Genomic DNA, 24764 nt, shown 5'->3' on the forward strand with positions numbered 1-24764 from the left:
AATAACGAGCATTCAGTTTACTTTTTGATAAAGAACATTTACTATCATCCTATGTTACTTGTGTAATAGATCCCTTACAGGTGTAATAAATTGGCCATGCCGCAGATAACCTGCTGTCAAAAGGTGATGCAAAAAAGTGAGGCCAAAAAATTATCTAGCATAGAATTTGCACATTCATAGTTATGAAACTCTAATAATTCAAACCAATTTAACCTCAAATCTTAATTTGGTATAATCACTACAAAACCTTCATAACAACAAAACGATCGTTAATTGCTAGAGTCTGTCCACAAACTCCTCCCAACGGTCACTGTCACATTTTAACAGGTGAGGGCATCGCACATTTAACGCTTCGTATTTTGGTGGTGGAGTACTGGGAATGGGTTGTTGTGCAGATTCAACTTCTTCAGTTTGTGCTGGGGGAGGGCCTCCACTGTCACCTACACCAGGTACCGTCTCTGTTTCACAGACAGAATTGACATGTCCTTGTTGCTCCAGCTGCTGGATCGATGGTGGCGCATCAGAGAAGGAAGGTTGTTTTTGAGATCTTGCCCGCAATTCCTTCATCTTCGCCGCCAACCAAATTATTCCGATCCACATCAGGTCAACTATAATCTCTGCTGCCTCGATGATGCAAAGCACCGAACCACCCATCCACAGACCAAACAGGCCACCAAAATTGGACAGCAGCGTAATGAGCTGAAACGCCACATGCAGTTTATGGTTACACAAGTTCACCTTCTACGACCACAAGTTGGCAGCATAAAGTGGTGGCACAATCTGTGTTGCTAAACAAAACCCTAACCCTAACCCTAACAACCAACCCTAACCCTAATCCTAACAACCAACACTAACCTTAACCCTAATAACAACCCTAATAACAACCAACCCTAACAACTAACCCTAACCCTAACCCTAATTAAATTAATCAAAGCATTGTTAACCTGCTTTATCACAAGTCACTTTACATCATCTAATCTACAAGCTCATCAATTCCATCAACAACTGTTTTTACACACAAAGCCTCATATATTAGTGGGGCCTAGTGTGAAACTGCTTATACAAACAGGTGTATTATAACATTGCCATAATTATTCACAACTTACCGTCTGTGCTGGTGACTCCATCGTCGTCTTGTGGTTAAACTCTTCAAAATACAGATTTACTTTCATGATGTTGTTCCTGCTCATCAAATACAGAGATAGTTCCAAAATGACTTGTAGCCACATTCAAACTTAATCATGATACTATCATCACACATATCCATTTTGTATTGCAATTAACTACATTTTAGAAATGGAGGCCAATAACAGGTAAAATCATGTGCAGGTGTTGGCAAAAAATGGAAACACCAAGGTAAAGTCTCTTAATAGGGCGTTGGGCTACCATCACGTGCAGCGCGCCATGGCATAGAGTCCAGCAGTGTCTGGAATTCCGCAGGAGGGATGCGGCACCACTGCTCCATGGAAAATCAAGTCACACCTGTTTAATGGAGCTGGAAAATGCTCTCAGGCGTTGTTCCAGAATATCCCATAAATGCTCGATTGGGTTCAGATCTGGTGACTGAGAAGTCCATGACATATGGGTAACATCAGTGGCATGCTCATCAAACCACTGGACAACCACACCTGCTCTGTGGAGGTCTACTCTTGCAACCATGTCAGCCATAAGTGGAGGCAAACAGGCCTGTACAACATTTTTATACATGACCCTAATCATGCTGGGATGGTATTTGCTTAATTTACACATGGGTCACACCTGTGTGGAAGCCGCTGCTTGGTGTCCCTCATTTACCCAGGTGTTTCCAATTTTTTTGTCCACTACCTATATGAACTTTAACAAAGGTTAAAATGTTCAACATCATACTAAAATATGCAATTTGGCGTCTGTCTGTCTCATGATTTTTGACTGCGATACATTCTGTCGTTACTTATTCAATCTCAACCAAACTTAACAGGATGACCAAGGGTTACATAATGATGGTTGTAGCACATTCAATTGCCACCCTCCCCAAGGGGTATTTTCTCCCTCAAGCAGGTTTTCCCTGCCATTTCCACCAATGGGGTTGTGTGTTGAGGTGTATAATCATATTAAGCTAGCTTTATCGTGGCTTTTTTCCAAGGCCGTTTCTAATAGCAAAACAAATGATAATAGCATAATATTAATGTTATTACAAGACAATATTCCGCAGGTTCAGAAACAACTTGCCTTCGTCTCCTGGAAAGCAAATCCAACGGAAGGAAATCTCATTTCCTTTCACAAAGCCCGAAACAAGTGTGTGTCCACCCTCAGGAGAGCCAGGAAACAATATCTCTCCGTTCTCAAGACCGAACTCTCTTATCTGTCTCCCTCTTCCAAATCCTGGTGGCGTCTGGTCAAATCTGTTTCTGGTGTTTGTTCCCTCTCCATCCCCTCCCTTACCTCAAACGGCTACACAGCTGACTCCGCACGTGAAAAAGCTGAATGCCTCAACTCTGTGTTTGCCTCTAAATCCTGTGTCCCAAACCCATCCCTCTCTGTACCCACCATACCCAGTCATACCCAGCTGCTCCTGGACTCTGTGTCCTTTCCTCCTTACAAGGTGGAAAAGTTTCTGTCAACCCTCGACTCTGATTCTGCAACTGGACCTGGCGGCATCAGCCCATGGGTCCTAAAATCCTGTTCATCTGCTCTTTCACTCCCTCTCTCTGTTCTCTTCACCATCTCTTTTGCTCAAGGTCAACTCCCATCTGCTTGGAAATCAGCCAACATCACCGCTTTACACAAAAAAGGTGCAAAAACAGATCCTAGTAACTACAGACCAATCAGCCTTCTCCCAATTATCAGCAAAGTCATGGAATCCATCATTGCTTCGGATATGAAATCTTTCCTCTTCTCCAATGGCTTGATCTCTGATCATCAATTTGGTTTCAGACCAGGTCACTTTACTCTGGACATGCTGCTTCTGCTGTCTCAACAATGGATGGAGGTCCTCAATGCCAAACAGGAAATTAAAGCTGTCTCCCTCGATATATCACGTGCCTTCGATACGGTCTGGCACCCCGCTCTGCTCACCAAACTCTCTTCCTTTGGTATCCATGGAAATCTCCATGCATGGCTGGCGGACTTCCTCTCTAGTCGTAGTCAACATGTGGTCCTGAATGGGTTTCTATCATCTCGTCTTCCTGTTCAGGCTGGAGTTCCCCAAGGCAGTGTTCTGGGCCCTGTGCTTTTTCTGGTCTTCATCAATGATCTCTCCGACTCTCTTGAAAATCCTCTCTATATCTTTGCTGATGACTCCACTCTCTGCCGCTCCATTCCTCATCCCTCAGAACGGCAGTCTGCAGCCTCCTCACTCTCTGCAGACCTGGACAAAATCACTGACTGGGCAAACAAGTGGAACATGTCTTTCAATCCTGACAAATCTCACTCTCTTACGATGTCTCTCCGAAAAGACCGACTGGACAAACCTCCCATCCACTTTCTGAATAATGCTCTCCAAGAAGTTCTGTCACTCAAGCTTTTGGGTCTCACTATCTGCCACGATCTTTCCTGGGAAAACCACATTTCAAATCTGGCCTCCAAAGCCAGTCGCCGACTGGGCAGTGGGCATCCTCCGTCGTGCGAAGTCCTTCCTTGGCACACTTGAGCTCCTCACCACATACAAGGCTTTCATCTGCAGCTCAATGGAATACTGTTCCCCCCTCTGGGCCGGTGCTCCTGCTCAACACCTAGCTCGTCTTCACGCTGTTGAAACCAAAGCGTTCAGAATCATTGGAATCTCCCGTGCTGAAGCTACCTCCGAGGGCCTTTCACTTACTCACTACAGGCAGGTTGGTGGTCTTTCTGTCTTCTACCGACTCCTCTCCGGCCTTGCTCCTCCAGCTCTCTCTGGGCTCTGTCCTCCAAATATTCCTAAAGGTCGCACAAGATCTGCCTGCAACCCTCTTATGGTTAAACTGCCAAAATCAAGACTCTCTGCTCACCTTCACTCTTTCATTCCTCTTTTCTCCCGCCTCTGGAACAAACTCCCCCACTCCCTTCAATCCCATTCCTCCCTCCAGGTCTTTAAAACAGCTGTTCACCACCATCTCTTATCTTCCCCCATCCAAAACCTTGATCTGTTCTACCCCCACTAATTTCACCCCAAATCCTCTTTTTTTAAATACCAACTTCTTTCCTGGAAGTCCTTGGTGTTCTTGTGTTTATACTTCTCCCACCCCACCCCCCTTCCCACGCCGCCTTCCTCCAAGCCCTCTCCCTCTCACACATTCCCGATGTCCCTCACAAATGTTGTGTTTATGTGCTTCCCCTTCTCTCCCCATCTTGTCTACCGCTCCCCTTTTTATATACTTTGTTTGTTTGTCTGTTTGATTTGTTTGTGTGATAAATGTTAGCTCTTTCACGAGCCTCGATTCTGTATACAAAAAAAAAAAAAAAATTAATACTAACAATGTCCCACATCACCAAGGAGTTTTTCCTCCTTGAACAAATGTCGTGTCAACGTTTATAAATAGCTTGTATGGCGTTTTTGTGGGAACAACGGCCTCTACCAAAAGTAAAAATATTGTTATGTCGGGTGGGGTAGCAATATCTAGAGCCAGATAGATCTGAATAGGTAACGAGCTTCGTCTGTCGCGGTAAGGATTCCACTTGTAGTAAGTTCTGTTAGTCCGATTTGTCGGTTAAGATGTATACCTGTGAACATACCAGGATGTTCGAGTGATAAATAGAGTAGGGATTAAAAGATAACGCCCCTGTGTGTCTCACCTGGTCATCTCACCTTTGTCCCTTTTGGCAATGCACACATTTAGACACTTAGGTAGGCTCTTTATTGCAACACTAAATAATTCCCTTCCCTGACATGACTTCGGAAGACGAAGAGGCAAGGGGGCCGGCTCGGGGCGCAGCCGCGTGGACCGTGGCCAGCTTTATCTCTGCTGGGCCTCGCGTAGCACGCTACACGCATGCGTTATGACCACGCTACATGCCACATGCTATAACCCTGCCCAGGAGGACTGTGATTGGTCAACGCGGAAGGCGCGAATCAACGCAGTAGGCGTGAGGAGGTTTGGCAAAAGGGCGGGAAGTTACGAGGCTCTGGTTGCGTGGCGCGCCGAGGCTGACGTCACCGCCGGAGGTTATAAGGAGGGCGCGCCGAACTCTGCGCACAAAGTCCTGTCCCTGGTGGAGTGAGGAGCTTTATTCAGAGTCCTGTCCCTGGTCGAGTGGAGAGTTACAGCTTCAGCAGCTTTAGTCCCGGCCGGCAGCCCGAGTTGAGTCCGACCCCGAGTTGAGTCCGATCCCGAGTTGAGTTGAGTCCGAGCCCGAGTGGAGTTGAGTCCGAGCCCGAGTGGAGTTCGCTTGCTTCATGTAACCCTGCGTTGGACCTTCGGTGCACGGACCTCGTGGGGGTTGGGGGGGGGGGGTCGACGAGGAGCCTGGAGTGGGCACTGGGCCGGGCCTTCGTGGTGCTGTGGTGCTGGAGTGAGGGGCCTCTTGGTGTGCAGCGGAGATTGAAGACGACAAGACCAGATAAAACCGAGCTCCACATTTCACAATTACATAATGGACGTGTTATTTTGGTTATTCTTTTCCCTCGTCTGTATTCGAAGTCGGTGTGTGGGATCCCAATGTAGGATGTAGTACATTTTGTTGTCGGCGCGTGCTTTTCCTGTCCTTTCCTTTATTTGTAATAAACCCTTATATTATTTTCCATTCCCTGTTAAACCTGTGTTCGCTTGAGATCATTAATTCCCCGCAGGATCGAAGCCGCAGTCGGCACGCTCCAGGTAAACTTTTACCTCAGCTTCCACTTTCCTTCTTCCTCCCGCGTCCATGGTTGAGTCCGTGTTTGGCCATCGCCTCAATTAAAGCCGTTTTCGGTCCATCCGCGAGCCTCTGGTATTAACCGGAGGCTACGCACGACAATATTATAAACCACAAACACATATGATTAGCTTTTTAAACAGTCGCTGATGCTGTTCATAACATTAAACAAAGAAATTTGGAGGAATCCCGACATCCATGAGGTAAGTTTTACTTTCAGAACCGAGCGAAGATCTACTGTAATCTACATACCCCACAGAGTTGAATAATAACATGACACTTCCTGCCGCTAAAGTGGCGTGCTTCATAGCAGCCTTTTGAAACCCACCAATTAAAGTTTGGTTTTGAAAACCACCAATGAAACCCAATTTTCCTGTTGTTTAACACGAAACTGAAAGGGAGGAAGCCCGGGGTGTGCTCATTTACCAAGCAGCTAGCTAGCGCTTGCCAAGCCAGCCATTCCTTAAGGGTTTTGAATGGAGTGCTTGCTCGAATGCATAAACCAAATGGTGATCTCTCCACAAGAAACTTGGCAAATGAACACACACCCAATGTTCTTGAGACCCGACCATAGATCGACTGTAATCTATATACCCCAAAGAGGAATGACCCTTCTGCCACTCCCGTAGTGTGCGGGTGTGCTGGTAAATTAAAATTTGGAATCTTTTGTCGCATGTTGCATCAAACCGAACCAAAATGGCCAAAAATAAATTCCCTTTAGTAACATTTGATATGATTTTGTGAAGATCAGGAAAGCTTCATAGATGGTTATCTAATGAGAACGTCATTTTTAAACAGAAAACGATCATAAGGTCCATCATTCACAATCACACTTGCATCCCATTATCTATGTAATTGATTCAAACTACTGACTATCCATTTACAAGTAGGGCCCAGGTAATGGCCCTGGAACCTCTACATTGATGCTTATAATAATTTGATAATTTCAATGTCCATCACAAATCTAAACAAAACAAACAGATGCACAATTTCTCAAATGGACAAGATAATCAAAGGTGGTGTCTTCTATTGGCATTTCACCAGAGCCACAGTATTTAGTCAAATGTGAATGAGGGCCAAACTCGAATGACAGAAACACACGTACTTCCCGTGTGGTGTGCACAACAGTCAAGACAAATGATAAGTTAATGGAAGCACAAAAAGTATTTTTGTAATGACTTAATGCAAAACTATTTATACTTTAATTCATTACATATCTTTCGCCTTCTTCATCCTTCCTCTTCTTCCATGAACCCCACTTTCTTGAGCTGCCTCCTCCTTCCATACCATACCTTCTTTCTCCCACAACCCCTCCTTTTTCTCCTCCCAACACTTCCTCTTCCCTTCCATACCCCCTCCCTCTTTCACCTCCCAACCCCACCTACATCTCACCCTCCCTATTCTTCCCTTAAGCCACCACCCACTTCTTCCTTATCCCGCAGCACCTATCCCCAACAACACCATCCGTGTATTGAAGAGGATAGAGGTAATATGACATGAATATATATTTTTTAATGTTACTAAATCCTTCATCTTGGTGGGGTAACAGAACTTAGTGTGACCTTCATACATATTGTTGACCAAACATCTCTGTCAACCACTTTGCCATCGCAGACAGGTTGGTGGTCTCCGTATTCTACCGCCTCCTTTCTGGTCTTGCACCCTCTGCTCTCTGTGCTTTGTCCCTCCCCCCCCCCCCACTCCCCTCCCTCCCCCCCACTAGATTTCTGCAGGGCTCACACATTCCCTCATCAACCCCCTTATAGTGAAGCTACCTAAATTCAAGATCACTGCTGACCTCCACTCATTTGTTCCTCATTTCTCCAGCCTTTGCAATCAACTGTCACCATCCTCTTGAATTTCATTTTTCCCTTCCAGGTTTTCAAGACAGCTGTTCACCACCATCTCAGATCGTCCCAATTCCAAAACCATGATCTTTTCTACCTTCGTTAACCCTCCCCACCCAAATCCCTCAAAATTTTCCAGTTTTTTCCAGACCATGTATGCAAACAAACCCCTCCAGCTTATTGTAAGCACCTGTTTATTTTTGCACCACCAGACGTGTTCTTTTCCTTGGAGAGAATGTGAAAAATCCATTTCTGAAAAGAAAAACAAACATAAAAAACCAACAACCACAAAAAAAACACATTTTGTTTCATAATCATCATCATCACAACTACATTCATTTATTTATTTATTTATACTCAACTGTGACCAACTCACTGTGCAAGCAATGACCCAGTGACCTGCTGTGTACGCATGCCAACATGTCGTAAATAGTTTGTTCGATTTTATCTATTCAAGAAAATTATTTAAATGATAAAGGTACAAAGCTGCTTTGAGGGGCTTGTTGCTGTGGCCAAGAATGTTTTGATGCACCCTAATGACGGGTAGGGTGTGAGGAGGGGTGATGAAATCACTGGTAATGCCTCCTTGTTATGGCACAACAACAAAAGCAGACCCTGGATGGCAATTTGCAAATTATTCAGTTCTTTCTTTTTAGGTTGTGACCTTACCTCAGAGGTTTCAGAAGGCCAATCTGCCATGGAGATGGTCATATGGTACTCCTTATCACTGTGCCAAGGAGGCAATTTGCAGAAAAATATAAAAAGGGCAATGACAAAACAATAAAACAAGTGAGCACATCAAGGTAATGGAAACGGCAATAGCAATGTTTTAATATGGGTGTTAAGGCTCATGGAAAAGCAAACAACAACAAATAAAAGATACAATAAATAATTGAAATAAATGCCTTTAGGGCAGCCAATCAACAATGGAAAAGTTGGGAAACAAATTGAATAGTCATAGTCAAACAGGAAAGGCGGCATTTGGAAATGGTTAGAGCGAGGCAAAGGATAAAGTACAAGTTGACCATGTGTTACCACGTTGAGGGACTGCAAGAAGGAACTCAACCTTTGTTAAAAGCTTATTCCATAGACAGGACAAAATGAGGAATTAATTAATTATTTTTTAAAAATAATACAGATTGGTGGGCAGTCTGGACTTAAGGTAGACAGGAAGTGGGCCATTGGAGGAATATGTGCATCCCCACCGGAAGGGGAGGATTGCAGAGTGAACTCGATGTAATCTTTCAGCCTCCTTACTCCAAATGGATGACCACCTCAGACAAAATCATGCAGATGGGCACTTATGCTCACAGAAATACACCCAAGCATACACCACTGCCAAATTTGCAGCAGCGGAAAGACCAATGTTGATTTCGTATCCAAAATTTCATCAAGAAATGTTTTAAAATGCGCCAGTAATTTCATTTTTTGCCATTTGACATTCTGACCCCACTCTCGGGCCCCATGAGGCCCTTTCCACCCCATTGCCAAAAAATAATGAAATGATATACATCAATGTGGTTTGCGGCATGTAAAAGTAAATGTCTCAAAGTTTTTTGACTTTGAAAAAGGACATGATTGAAAACAGGCTTTTTCGTTTCATTGTGTCTTTTGCAACACGTGACATCACATTTATTGCGAATTGCGATCCCACAAAAAAGCACAGAGAGTTGCCTGATTTATAGAGACCAAACCAGCGACAGTAGTTCAACAAAGCTTCAGGGCGACCTATGGAAGGCAGCCACCATCGAGAATAATGATTCAAAGTTTATGGAGACTGGTAGCACCCTGCACAAGAATTGGGCAGGCCTGCCAAGCACAAGTGGTGAGGATGTTGAACCTGTTAGTGAGTCATTCGAGAGCAGTCCCCGCAAGTCCATTTGCATTTGGAGGACAGTCCTGACAACGGAACTTTGACTATTATTCTTTCATGTGCAGCAAACCACACAGTTGTATCCCATTTCATCATATATTATTATGGTTTTAATTTGGAACGGTAATTTGTGGAGACCTTGTACTATATTGACAACACAGACTCACCTACATGGCTGCTTGCAGGCATCCATACAACTCGTATTTTCGTGCGAGAGCCGATGGTAGAGCTTGTAGTAACAATATGCTGCCGACACAACATGGTGTCAATCATCACAATAAAAACACTGCCAGCGTACACATAATTAATTTGCTTAATGCATGCTGACTTTTATGTACATATAACGTTACATACATCTAGGCTCTTCGGACACAAGTGCCTTCGTAACCGTGCAGCGAGATCAAGAACGATAAAGGAAGTCAAAATCAAGCAGATCAAGAATCAAGCGTCAAGATCAAGCAGCAACATCTATGAAGGCAAGATCAAGAAGATCAAGAATCAAGCTTCAAGATAAAGTGTCAAGCTCTATCAAGTCAAGATCAAGAAGATAAATAATCAAGCATCAAGATCAAGCATCAAGATCTGTCAAGTCAAGGTCAAGAAGATCAAGAATCAAGCGTCAAGATCAAGCAGCAAGATATATCAAGTCAAGATCAAGAAGATCAAGAATCAAGCAGGATCAAGAACGGTAAAGGAAGTCATGTCAAGTCATTGGACCACTATTAAAAAGGAATACTGCAGTGAGGGAAACGATTCATTTTAATAAGTTCATATTAACAGAAAACATTGGACATTGGACAAAACACTGGACTTGGCTCCATCAGCAGGTCAAAAAAGAGCTTTAAAATGCAAGGATTTTGCCCAGCCCTGAATACGGTTCGACTCCACACGACATGAAGGGTACATTTACCAGATTATTGATTTGCACAGCCCAACATTTGAGAGATCTCATAAGATCTTGGAGACGATGTCACGGATTTTCGAAGCTGTACACGGTCTCCACGTTTTCAAAGTTGTCATTGTTCACAATTGTATCTTGTCGAAACTGTATTTATCTTTCGTTGTGTGAACCTGTAGTGTGCCCCTTGGAAGTTTCTCGGTGTTTATCTTTCATAAATTAATCTCTTCTGTTTGCTGCGCGTGTGCGGCCTTGCCTCAGGCTTCCCCCATCGAAGTTTGTTCCTTCGTCCGCTGTTTTTGCTAGGTTTTTAGATTTTCCCTTCTCCCCCAAACTTCCCCGAACATCTACTCTTTGTCTAACGTTGTAACTCCCACGTTGTAACTCCCAGGCCACTCCATATGCTCTACACCACGGTCAGCAAGAAAGTGTTGGATCATGCAAGCACGATGAGGCCGTGCATTGTCATCTTGGAAGACAAACTTTCCTCGAAAGGCTGCACGAGCAAATGGAAGCAATGTTTCTTCCAGAATGGCCCTGTACTTGAACTGGTTCAGGTTTCCATTCAGAACAACCAGGTCAGTATTGCCCCCTGCATGAAAAGCAGCCCAAACGGTCACCCCACCACCTCCAGCTTGGACTCTTGGCACTATACAATCTTTGTTGTAGGCTTCATGCACTTGTCTGCGCACTCGGATGCGGCCATCTTGACGATAGACCAGAAATCTAGACTCGTCACTGAAGATCACGTGATTCCAGTGTCCTGGCTGCCATTGACGGTGCTCTCTGGCCCACTGCAATCGGCGCTGGTGGTGTTGTCTGGTAGGGCGTGGCTTTCTCAGGGGATGCCTGGCACGATAGCCTGCTTGAACCAGTCGTTGGTTGACTAGCCTTCTGGATACAGGCACATTTGTCAGTTGCTGCCACTCAGCCCTAAGCCGATTAGCTGACTTGGTACGGCCATTGCGGACTAACCGGTGCAGCTGGCGATCATCCCTCCTTGTGGTTCTGTGGGGATGTCCTGGCCTCGGTATTGGAGTAGGGACACCCCTCTGTGCATTTCGTTTCAGGATCTTTGACACCTGGCCTTGAGTGATGCCATACTGCCGAGCAATAGCACGCTGTTTCATGCCGTAATTTCGTAAAGCCACCACTCCATGACAAACACCATTGTCGAGTTGACAGACCATCTCCAGAGGAAGCGGCAATAATTTTGGAGACATGCAGCAGTTGTTTTCCACTAATACAGAACACAACAACCCTTGTATACCCGACTGTGAAGCCAATCATCAAATGCACCTGTCCGTACATTTTGCCACGCCACCTGTGATATAATCCTGTTGTTGACTTCTTGCTGCGACAGACAATCAGTGACATGGTTCTTTTAACAAATAAATCACCAAAGTGTAAAAGAAACTCACCAGATTGATATACTGAGTTAAGAAAGTAAACCAAAGTCAAGAAAAGAAAAAAAAATTCCATATTAAATGCCAAGTCTGTAAAAGGCTCCTTTCAATTTCCTCTTCAACTCATTCCATTTCAAAAAAATATTCAATCTCTTATAATTCTTTCTCACTACATGCTCTAAATTTTCATTCATTCCACCCCTCCTCCATCGTTCTTAAATGTATCGCTAACTTGAAAATCACAATAAACCCAATTTGTTATCATCTTTCATTAATCATCCACTTTCTAAACTCCCCCCTTGCCCCTCCCCTCCAAATCTCCCTCCTTGCCCCTCCCCCCCAAATCTCCCCCCTTGCTCCTCCCCTCCAAATCTCCCCCCTTTCCCCTCCCCTCCTAAACTCCCCCCTTGCCACTCTCCTCCTAAACTCCCCCTTGCCCCTCTCCTCCAAACCTTCCCCCTTGCCCCTCCCCTCATAAACTCCCCCCTTGCCCCTCCCTTCCCAAACTCACCCATTGCCCTTCCCCTGCTAAACTCCCCCCTTGCCCTTCCCCTCCTAAACTCCCCCCTTTCCCCTCCCATTCAAAACTCCCCCCAACCCCTCCCCTTCAAATCTCCCCCACAACCATCCCTCCCAAATTATCCCTCCTCCCACCTCCTTCTCAAAGCTGCCTCCCCCCACTTCGTCTCCCTTCTATCTCATACCTCCACCTCCCCCAACCTTCTACTTTCCTCTGCCCCCACTCAAACAACCCCTCACTGTGCCTCATCCCATCACCATCAAACCTTTCACCCTCCTCATCCTTCCCTTTCTTGTAACTCTTCTGTAATCTCTGACACACTATAAACTGCTCTCCCTACCTCCCCCTCTCATCCTTCATCTGACCCTGCCCCTCCCCTCCCCTCCCCTGTCCTGCACCCGATGCTCCCCCTCTCTCCTCATTAACGGTATGGACCTCATCCGGGGCCTTCGCTCAAACCTGATTGATCTCTCCATTCAGGTTGCTTCTGACAATCCAGACGTGATCTGCTTAACAGAAACTTTCCTCCTTCAAGATGTCTCTGATTCCTTAATATCTCTTCCTGGTTACTCCCTCCTCTGGTATGATAGACCTGAGCCTCGTCCTGGTGGTGGGGTGGCTATCTTTATCAAAAACTCTATCCGCACTCTCCTTGCACTGCCCTCTCTCCAACCCACCCCCAGGAGTACCTCTGGCTACGGCTTTCTCTCCGCTCCCACCTTTTGTTCATATGTGTTCTGTACGGTCCTCCAAACAGTGATGACTCCATTTACATGTCGCTGTCTGACAACATGGACCAACTTCTATCAACTCATCCAAACTCTCTCTTCCTCATATGTGGCGACTTCAACTGTCATCACGCCAGCTGGCTGGGTGTGGGTTCCTCTCTCACCAGCCATGGCACCTCAGCAAAAGACTTCTGCGTCTCATTGGGACTGACACAATCTGTCAATTTCCCGACCCGGATCGCAGTCAATGGAGGATCTTCTCTTCTAGACTTGGTTATGACAAACTTCCCTGCTAATGTCTGCTACTCTTCTTCTGCTCCAATCGGTTCTTCTGATCATGTGCTTGTTAAAGTGGACATCTCTCTGGCCAATCTCAGAGAGCCTCCTCAGCACCGACGAGACTGGCATTTCACTCAGGCTGACTTGCACGGTCTGCAAGCAGCCATCAATCATCTGGACTGGTCTCCCATCTCTACCGCCTCTGACATCAATTCTTCCTGGGAATTCTTCCAAAGAAGCTCTCTCTCATGCACAGATTTATCCCATCTCGTCTTCAGTTGGCTTACCCTTCCTCCCGTCCATGGTACACTGAATCTTGTGGTGAGGCAGTTGCCCTGAAACAACTTGCCTTTGCCTCTTGGAAGGCAAATCCAACTGAAGGCAATCTCAGTTCCTTCCACCAAGCTCGGAACAAGTGTGTGTCTACCCTCAGGAGTGCCAGGAAGCACTATCTCTCCACACTCAAGATTGAACTCTCAAACCTGTCTCCTTCCTCCAAATCGTGGTGGCGTCTGGTCAAATCCGTTTCTGGTGTTTGTTCCCCCTCCATCCCCTCCCTTACCTCAAATGGCCACACAGTTGACACCGCACGTGACAAAGCCGAATGCCTCAACTCTGTGTTTGCCTCAAAATCTTGTGGCCCAAACCCATCTCTCTCTGTTCCCACCTTTCCCAGTCGAACCCAACTGCTCCTGGACTCTGTGTCCTTCTCTCCTGACAAGGTGGAGAAGTTTTTGTCAAACCTCGACTCTGATTCTGCAACTGGACCAGACGGCATTAGCCCACGGGTCCTAAAATCCTGCTCTGCCACTCTATCTCACCCTCACTCTGTTCTTTTCACCCTCTCTTTTGCTCTAGATCATCTGCCAGCATCTTGGAAATCAGCAAACATTACCGCGTTACACAAAAAGGTGCAAAAACAGATCCTTGCAACTACAGACCAATCAGCCTGCTTCCAATTATCAGCAAAGTAATGGAATCAATCATTGCTTCGGATATCAAATCCTAACTCTTCTCCAATGGTTTGATCTCTGATCATCAATTTCGATTCAGACCAGGTCATTCTTCTCTGGACATGTTGCTTCTGCTGTCTCAACAATGGATGGAGGTCCTCAATGCCAAACAGGATTTCAGAGCTGTCTCACTTGACATATCACGTGCCTTCGATACGGTCTGGCATCCAGCTCTGCTCACCAAACACTCCTCCTATGGTATCCATGGAAATCTCCACTCATGGCTTGCGGACTTCCTCTCAAGTCGTAGGCAACGTGTGGCCCTGAATGGATTTCTCTCATCTCCCCTTCCTGTTCTGGCTGGAGTTCCCCAAGGTAGTGTTCTGGGCCCTGTGCTATTTCTGGTCTTCATCAATGAACTCTCTGACTCTCTGGAAAATCCTCTCTATCTCTTTGCTGATGACTCCACTATCTGCCGCTCCATTCCTCATCCCACAGATCGGCAGTCTGCAGCCTCCTCACTCTCTGCAGACCTGGACAAAATCACAGACTGGTCAAACAAGTGGAACATGTCTTTCAATCCAGACAAATCTCACACTCTTACTATGTCTCTCAAAAAATACCGACTGGAAAACCCTCCCATCTACTTTCTCAACAATCCTCTCCAAGAAGTTCTGTCGCTCAAGCTTTTGGGTCTCACTACTGCCATGACATGATCTTTCTTGGGAAAACCCCATTTCCAAGCTGGCCTCCAAAGCCAGTCGCCGACTGGGCATCCTCCGTCGTGCGAAGTCCTTCCTTGGCACACCTGAGCTCCTCACCACATACAAGGCTTTCATCCGCAGCTCAATGGAATACTGTTTCCCCCCCCCCCCCCCCCCCTCTGGGCCGGTGCTCCTGCCTCACACCTAGCTCGGCTTCACGCTGTTGAAACCAAAGCTTTCAGAATCATTGGAATCTCCCGCGGTGAAGCGAACTCCGAGGGCCTTTCACTCACTCACCGCAGGCAAGTTGGTGGTCTTTCTGTCTTCTACCAACTCCTCTCCGGCCTTGCTCCCCCAGCTCTCCCTGTGCTCTGTCCCCCCAATATTCCTTCAGGTCGCACAAGATCTGCCTGCAACCATCTTATGGTTAAACTGCCAAAATCTAGGCTCTCTGCTCACCTTCACTCTTTCATTCCTCTTTTCTCCTGCCTCTGGAACAAACTCCCCCACTCCCTTCAATCCCACACCTTCCTCCAGGTCTTTAAAACAGCTGTTCACTACCATCTCTTATCTTCCCCCATTCAAAACCTTGATCTTTTCTACCCCCGCTAATTCACCCCAGATACACTTTTTTTGGAAATTCCAACTTCTTTCCTGGAAGTAATTGCAGTGTCCATATGTTTTATACCTCGCCCACCTCCCCCAAAGCCCTCCCCCTCCCACATTTCTCCCGATGTCCCTGCTCTCAAATATTGTGTTTGTGTCCTTCCCCCTCTCTCCCCATCTTGTCTACCGCTCCCCTTATTTTTGTGTTTTATGTGTCGGTCTGACTTTTTGTGTGATTAATGTTAGCTCTTTCACGAGCCTCGATGTTGTATACAAAAAAAAAAAACAAGATAAAAAAGAGAAAAAAAAACGTCCTCAAGATTGGAAAATTTATAACACCAACCCCAAGAGGCAGTGTGCTAATAACAAGCTTTTTTTTTAATACAAAAACTTTAACTATCCAATACTTTTTTGACTATCCCCACCCAAAAAAGCAAGACTTTTTAAATCCAAAAACTGCTCTGAATGGTGGGTCCGCAGCGTTGGATGACCATTGGATACAACTATTCAAGTAGAGTGATAAAGATGGATAACCAACGGTCCACAACCTTAGAAACCACACCCAGTCATACCCCAATGGCTGTTCTTCTGACAGTATTCTGCCCCAGGAGGAAGTGGGTACAGGTAGTAACCACATCCACATTCCCTCACCATGTGCATTTGAAAGCAAGATGTGAGGCAAACCTGCAATGTTTTAAAGGTAGATTTTTGGAATTTTGTTTAATTAACCAAAAGTACATTTTTATCAGACAAGTTGACATTTGAAATAATTTTGAATAAATTCTTAACAGCAGTTAAGACAACATGAATTTCAGGTAATTTTCATTGCTGAAAATAAAACTGATTAGTGATCACACATTTCATTGCGAATGCATATTTATATATTTCATTTATTTCATAAATATATACAAGTTCATTTACGTGACTTATTCTGTGACAGCAGAAAACTACACAAACCTGAAAGGAGTAGGTCATGTTGTAGAGGTTGGGTACACTGAGATCCAGCCCATCCTTCGTGCAGTTGCTGTAAGGAGGACCAAGAAGCTCAATATCCTCCTGTTCGGAAAACAGCAACACCACAAGTTTAGAGATGTATTAAAAAAACAAAATTTTGTTTCAAAACGAATGCAACGTCATATAAATAGCATTAGGCTATGAGCCAAGGGGGTTGGTCAGTACCATACAGATGGAGTAAGGCTCATTGTGATTTTTAGCAAGATATATGTCCCTAGATATGAAAAAAAGTGATAGCAGTGTATAACTCTCGGCCATCTCTGTGTTATCATCCGAAATATTATTATACGCCCGCTTCGCTTCACCAAACAATGTGATATTTGCTAAAATTTGAATAAATATATGTTTTTAAGGACCACAGAGGCCAATAATTTGCATACTGGATGCCAACTAATATAGTAATAGAAAATAGAACATTTGTGGGGGTTATTTATCAAAATATTGATACAATGACAAAAAATATGTTAAATTTAGTGAAAAAGTGGTCGAAATCGCTTCGAGTTCAGAATTCACATTGTACATTTTTGTCAATATTTCAAAAATGAAAACTCCCAGAGTAACATTTGACCCCTCAAAATCTTCGCAAGGAACCACTGCATTGGAATATATCATTACTTTGTAATATGGTGGTTGTTTGGGGCACATATTTTGGCAAAGTTCAAAATATGTTCAACCATACCCCCTAATTTTGATATTTTGGAACGAAACATAGCTTTTGAACATTTTAGGTTTATTCGTCTACTACTTTTGGTATCTCAGTGTAATTTTTGGTATTAGCTAGTATCCTAAAGTAGGTTTGTAACATCAGCTACATTATATTTCACAATGCATGCAAACTTGCTCCACACTCTAGGTTTATCATGATCTCTCGAACAAATACGCCTTGTTATTATACAGTATTATTACCAATCAATTTTTAACACAATTGACACAGATTACAGGCATTTAAAACACATACTAAATAATGCTTATAAATTGAACCTATCCTTTTATGCATCGGGCTACTTTAAATTACAATGAACGTCATACATAATTATTATACTTAAATCACTTAACAGAAAATAAATGTCTGAAATGACATCACGAAAGTGTCCCTCCCTTTCGATGCGCAGCATATTTGGCTCAGAATCCGTATTCTTGCTCCTCGTCTTTAAAGATTTTGAGGGGTCAAATGTTACTCTAGGAGTTTTCATTTTTGAAATATTGACAAAAATGTACAATGTGAATTCTGAACTCGAAGCGATTTCGACCACTTTTTCACTAAATTTAACATATTTTTTGTCATTATATCAAAAATTTGATAAATAACCCCCACAAATGTTCTATATTTATATTACTATATTAGTTGGCATCCAGTATGCAAATTATTGGCACTCTGTGGTCCTTAAAAACATATTTATTCCAATTTTAGCAAATATCACATTTTTTGGCAAAGCGAAGCGGGCGTATAATAATATTTCGGGTGATAACACAGAGATGGCCGAGAGTTATACACTGCTATCACTTTTTTTTCATATCTAGGGACATATATCTTGCTAAAAATCACAATGAGCCTTACTCCATCTGTATGGTACCGACCGGCCAATTTGGGGGGTCTGGCTCATAGCCTACATTAGAAGAACCCTCTTTAAATCGAGCCTCAATTCAAGTATTGTAGGAATTCAAGTACCTTAGACTTGTCTTGTGAACACAAATTTGGGGTTGGGAAAAACAGTCAATTAATTTCTCCACCTCATCAGCAGCCACGACAGCTCCTGGCCTAACATTAGATCAAAACTGTCCGCAAAAGCCACCCACATAATGGCATCTCTGACCATCACCTTTTCTGATAAATCTGAACTAAACACAGCTTAAAAATACCTTTGTCTGTATCACAAAGGAGTCACTGTTCTCTCCTAGTGTGCAGGCCTCCCTCCCCACTTCACATCAGTCTCCTTGATTTTGCAAAATGAAAAATTCACGTTATTTCAAGCTGGGCCGAGATTCAAACCCAGGCTAGACAGCTTAGAGGCGAGTGTGCGTACCCCAGACCATCCTGTCAGCCCACCATCCTCCTTGGATCCCAATGTTGACTATACCAGTGATTGCAATACAAAAAAACGCTACCTTATGACACAAGACATGCAGACAATTGAGAACTTGTGTTTTCGAACATATGTCAGGTACCATTTCAATTCCTATAGATGTTTCCATGCCAGGCAAGATGTAGATTCCTCCCTCCTGCAGGAATGGGTAAGAACCCTGTGGATGCAGCATTACAAGGGCTCCAGCAGACCTCATAAGGTATGGGACGTAGTCGTGTTGGTCAATGCTTAGAATCAAACTCATACCTAAAGGAAAATAGAAACAAGGATTGATGAAGCTTTGCTACCATCAAAAACAATTGGCCTGTGGTAATCACGAGGTAAGAGAATCCCAAAATTACCTTGCATAGCATCATCACCAACGTTTGGTCTTCATTGAAGAGAGCACATTTCAAAAATAGTCAGAACAACCAAAAATAAATATATTTTGTTGCGATCGTTGGCAACAATACCAGGTTATAGTGAGGTGGCTTTTCCAACCTATTGTGCATTTTGTGATACAAGCATCAAATTTGGCACAGATGAATATAATCAATATAATTGTGAACAGATCTGGATATTGAGGCATCATGGATTCGGCCCCTGACGAACGTGGAAACCATTTTACAAAATGGCCACTAGCGGTTTCAATTAGTTGACTGACCAAATGAACTCTTTTGGCCAGAAGTTGAAAGTGAAGGCTATTATTGAACACACAGACACATGTGGACATGTTGTAGAACAGAAACCAAATGATTTTGGTGGAGTAATTTGTCAATGAAATGTAAAACCAAATGCTGTATTGGAGTCATCAGAAGGAACCCAAAGAAAAATAAATAAATAAAAGAGCAAATTTGGAATCATCAGGAGGAACCTGGATAGGATTCCGGTTTCAGTTGCTACTCCTCAACCCTCAAACCCATCCAGACGCAGCCAAAGTGAACCTTCCAGAAAAATCTCTGCAAGAATTCACGTCTCCTAAGACAGATAGATAAAAGGAGAAATAAATGAAAAGCACGAATTAGAATGAATATAGAGAAATATGAAAAAGTAGAAAGAAATGTAAAAAGAACAAAGACGTTGGGAAGAACCCAGATAGATAGATTTCAGCACTTCTTGCTCTATTCAGCATTGGGTTGTTGAATTTGAGCCGACATGTATGGTGATACGGTGAGCTGACTACTACGACTACTCAGGCTAAAAACGCAGCAACAGTTACAAGCTACCAGCGGTCCATCAGCGAGGAAGCAGAGTCCACACCGCATCAGGATATGGTACAATCATAATGAAACAGAAAACCAAATACTGCATTGGAGTTATTGGAGTCATCAATTTAGTCTCAGTAGACTAATTATACCACAAAGCAAATGGCTCAATTCCATACCATGAATTTTTGTTTTTATGTGCACGCCATAGTTACTTACAGCTGTGGTAGTAGTAGTAATAGTAGTAGTAGTAGTAGTAGTAGTAGTAGTAGTAGTAGTAGTAGTAGTAGTAGTAGTAGTAGTGGTATTAGTAGTAGTCGTAGTAGATGTTGATGATTAGTCATTACCATTATGATTTCATCGTCTTGTTGCAGGGTCGCCATCAAGGGATCACCATGTCTACATGAAAAAGCGTCAAACTTGTTGACCCAGAGCATCCTGGCCCATCAACCTCCCCACATCCAAATGAGGCCAACTGGAAGTTGTGCATCATCTGCCAAAAGAACAAGGCAGAGCAGTTGACACATCCTTCACAGTCGAAAAGACCTGACGTGGTGAGTGGATACACTTCACTGACAGAAAACCTGGTTAAATTCAGTGATCTGGGGCTACTTCCACGGGCACTGCAGCTAGAGAGACTTGACGAAGGATGCGGCATTGAAGCTGCCATGGTCGCTCACGATGCACAGTATCACCATACATGTCGGCTCCAATTAAACAACACAATGCTGAACAAAGCAAGAAAAAAGAAAAAAAAAAAACACTGAAGATAGAAAGTCTCTGCCAAGATGTAGACCAACTAGCTGCATGAAAGGTCATCGGTAGCGAATATCAAGTACTGAGAAGAAGGTTCACGAGGCATCGTGCTTCTTCTGCAGACAAGCAGCTGGCCCTGAAGGACCCCACAAAGCAGCAAACTTCCCACTAGATAGCTAGTTGCGGGCTTGCGCACACTTCCTTGAAGACACAGACCTGCTGGCCAGACTCAGTGCGGGTGACGTGGTGGCTCTGCGAGCCAAGTACCATGCCAAGTGCTTGACAGGCTTGTACAATCGAGCCATGAAGACCAAGGCTGCTGAATGCACTTTCACTGACAGAGGTTTCACTTTCACTTTCACAGAGGGAGGTATCCGCGACTGCATTCACAGAATTGGTTCTCTACATCGATTAAACACATCTGGATGAGAAAACAACACCCATCTTCAAACTGGCTGATGTGCTCACCTTTAACTCACTCGTCCTGCGGCCATTTTGTAAAATGGCTGCCACGGCCGTCTGGGGCCGAATCCACGATGTCTCAATATCCAAATCTGTTCACAATATATTGTCCTATATCTCAAAATATTCATGCTTGTTTCACTAAATGCACAATTGGTGTATATATTTCAGCACTATTACATTGGATCACGGAAAAGACCGATTGTTACATAAATTGCATCCATATTTGGACAGTGTGGCATCTTCCGATTGCTTAAGGAACTCCTTCGTAGATCTTTCTGATCCTTTGTTCACACCAAAGAAGACCCCAAAACCCAACTTAGCTGTGCATCGAATGTCAGTGACATCAAAGCTTTTCTTCATAGCTTTCCACGGTACTCCTGATATGTAGGTGAGATGAATTTGTTCCAGATTGGCGGTATAAAAACTTGAAAAATCCAAATTGGAAATTTGGCCTAATATCATAGGAGGACCTTCAAAAGTAGCCAAGAATAAGTTGCTCTTTTCTTATTCAGGTTCCTTGTAATGACTCCATTACAGTATTTGGTCTTTCATTTGATTGGAATTTTAAAAAAATGTTGAAGAAACAGCAAATTTGATTGTTAAGCAATAATCTCGGAGGAGCTTATGCATATATATGATAAGGACTATAGAAGGTAGTGTCTTTTTACATGAATTACAAGGTTACAAGGACAACTAGAAAGCATCTGAAAATGTAAAGCCCATCCGCGTGCGTTTGCTTTCAGACGGATTCTTCTTCTTCTTCTTCTTCTTATTCTTCTTCTTCTTCTGTATGCTCAAAATAACGAAAACAGTTTTTAAAAAAATACAAAATGAAAATGGATGATTTTATGCAGCCTTGACCTTTGACTTTTTAATTTTTTAATACAAGATTTAGGCTCGTGTCAGAGCTAACATTAATGACAAAAAAACATAAACGGACACATAAAACATAATGAAGGGAGCGGAGACAAGATGGGGAGAGAGAGGGAAGCACACAAGTACAACAGAAGATAACAGGGACATCGGGAGATCTGTGGGAGGGAGAGGGGGCATGAGAAGGGAGGGGGGGGGGGATTTATAAAACAAATGGACACTGCTAGGACTTCCAGGAAAGAAGTCGATAATTCAAAAAGTGGATCTGGGGTGAATTAACGGCGGTAGAAAAGATCAAGGTTTTGGATGGAGGAAGATAAGACATGGTGGTGAACAGCTGTTTTAAAGACCTGGAGGGAAGAGAGAGACGGAAGAGAGTGAGGGAGTTTGTTCCAGAGGCGGGAGAAAAGAGGAATGAAAGAGTGAAGGTGAGCAGAAAGTCTTGATTTTGGCAGTTTCACCAGAAGAGGGTTGCTGGCAGATCTTGTGCGACATGAAGAAATATTGGTGGACAGAGCTGGAGGAGCTAGGCCACAGAGGAGTTGGTAGAACACAGAAAGACCACCAACCTGCCTGCGGTGAGCGAGTGAAAGGCCCTCAGCATCAGCTTCATCGCGGGAGATTCCAATGATTCTGAAAGCTTTGGTTTCAACAGCGTGAAGCCGAGCTAAGTGTGAAGCAGGAGCACCAGCCCAGAGGAGAGAGTAGTACTCCATCAAGCTGCGGATGAAAGTCTTGTATGTGGTGAGGTGACCTTTTGATCTAAAAATAAAATAATCAGCTTCTAGCTTTTGATTGGTGAGCCAATTCATGACCCAATATGCAAATTCTTAAAATTTCAGGTAAATTGGATGAAAATTAATGATTTTGTGTGATGCTAACCTTTAACCTTTTGATAAAATGTCATAATAACGATTTGGTGAAACTTTGATGACAATAACTCAAATGGTAAAAACGTTACGGCCTGGACACACACACACACACACACACACACACACACACACACACACGTGGCGTATCTCAGGGGGGGGTGTGGGGGGCTATTTGAAAATTCCCCCCGGGCCCCCAATGGAGGGGGGCGCCCAAATGGATCTCAGGATCTGTATTTTTTTAATTAAACAAAAAAAATCAAGGGAGCCCTGGGAGCCCTGGGAGGATATACTCCTTGTAACTCTTTGCTGTTATGTGGTTTTCCAAAAAAAAAAAGTGTACAACTGATGTTTTTTACTTGTGTTATTATTTGATTTTGTCTTGTTTTGGTGGCATGAGGAAGCTACCGTATTTTCAAATTTTCAGTTCAAATTGAAATTCAAAGAAAAAAAGATTTATTGTTGCAATTTTTTCTATTTTTCATCAAACCTCACCAAATGTTGGAGGGGGCCCCTCAAGGAGTCAAGCCCCTCGGGCCCCCAAATCTCTAGCTACGCCTCTGACACACACACACACACACACACACACACACACACACACACAAGTGACTACAAAACCCCGGCCCCTGCATAAATGCACTCAGATAAAAACGCCAACATGGACTTCATAAAAAAACTAGAACCATGTGACTGTCACCAATATGCCTCCACATAGTCCCACAATGGGTAGGGGATGCCATCACTCTGCATATGTATGGGTAGGAGTTCATGTTTGTGAAGTTTCATGCTGATCGGATAAGGTTCATTTTTCTATCCAAGATGGCTGCCAAACCACGTGACCTATGACATCATCATTTTCAAACTATATGCAACAGTGCTGTCAGATGATATTTGTAAAATTTCGCATCGATAGGGTGAGCGGTTTCAGAGATATGATTATTTAATATTTTCCTTCAATCCAATACGGCTGCCAAACCATGTGACCTATGATGTCATAAATTTAATATTTCAATACAAATGGGTCATATGTCATGTGCATGCAATTTCAGATTTGTAGAATAAGGAATTAGATTAAAACATTTTTGGCTGATATACCACTTCACCTATGATGTCATCATTATCATGCTTTTGTTCCCCATTGGGAGTACTTGACAATGTGCCAAGTTTAAAAAATTTCCATTCAACGGTTTCCGAGAAATAATTAATCATTTCCTTTTAATCCAAGATGCCTGCCATACCACGTAACCTATGACGTCACATTTACCATAACAACATTCTGCGTGGGTGTCACTCCTACCCTGAAAGTGTCGTCTCAATCGGACATATGGTTGCTGAGAAAAACGAGGTTTAGCCCGTACAGACGGACGTACGGACGTACAACCCGAAAACATAAGTCGGCGGAGGCATAAAAATGACAGTTTATTAGAAACAAATGCAGAATGCACACGGTCTGCTTATAGTAACCTACTTCTGGGAAACCTTCTCAACATCCAGGCTCACTGCGCACGTCCAATCATTCTTTCCGATCTTTTATTTCGCCTGTGGACCCAACTTCCTCAATCTGTTCAATGTCACTCTTTTTAAGGGTTTCAAGATGGCTACTCCCCTACTCCTCAGGTCATCCCCTAATCTATACTCATGATCCTTTTCTACCCTAATAAACACTCCCTTTCCTCTCTAAGTTTGAGTTTTCTTCCCTTTATTTGCACCCACCTTTCCATTTTTTACCATGATGTTCCTTCCTGTTCTTTCAAGCCCCCCTCCATGTTGCGTTTCAGCACTCTCCTCTCCAGCTTGTTCCTCCCATGTGTCCCCATCACCTTGTTCGCATTCTTTCTCAAAGTGTCCCTTTATTCTGCCATCGGTGTGTTTTCCTGCTTTCTTCAACGATCATAAA

At 43.7% G+C, this 24764-nt stretch overlaps 1 protein-coding gene across 1 annotated transcript in view; it reads right to left on the reverse strand.

The window, feature by feature from the left end:
• Positions 1-202: 202 nt before the first annotated feature.
• SCNN1B (sodium channel epithelial 1 subunit beta) overlaps positions 203-24764 on the reverse strand; it is a 29356-nt gene continuing 4794 nt past the window's right edge. Inside the window, exons 5-12 of the mRNA XM_078785220.1 lie at positions 18803-18966; positions 16580-16678; positions 16195-16306; positions 9696-9774; positions 8325-8382; positions 7846-7907; positions 1107-1182; positions 203-699 (exon numbers count right to left, since the gene is read on the reverse strand). Of these exons, the coding sequence (XP_078641346.1) occupies positions 277-699; positions 1107-1182; positions 7846-7907; positions 8325-8382; positions 9696-9774; positions 16195-16306; positions 16580-16678; positions 18803-18966 (1073 nt within the window). The 3' untranslated portion in view covers positions 203-276. The remainder of the gene's footprint in view (positions 700-1106; positions 1183-7845; positions 7908-8324; positions 8383-9695; positions 9775-16194; positions 16307-16579; positions 16679-18802; positions 18967-24764) is intronic.

Source organism: Myxine glutinosa, chromosome 10 (assembly GCF_964187855.1).
Source record: "Myxine glutinosa chromosome 10, kmMyxGlut1.1, whole genome shotgun sequence".
Taxonomy (NCBI): Eukaryota; Metazoa; Chordata; class Myxini; order Myxiniformes; family Myxinidae; genus Myxine; species Myxine glutinosa.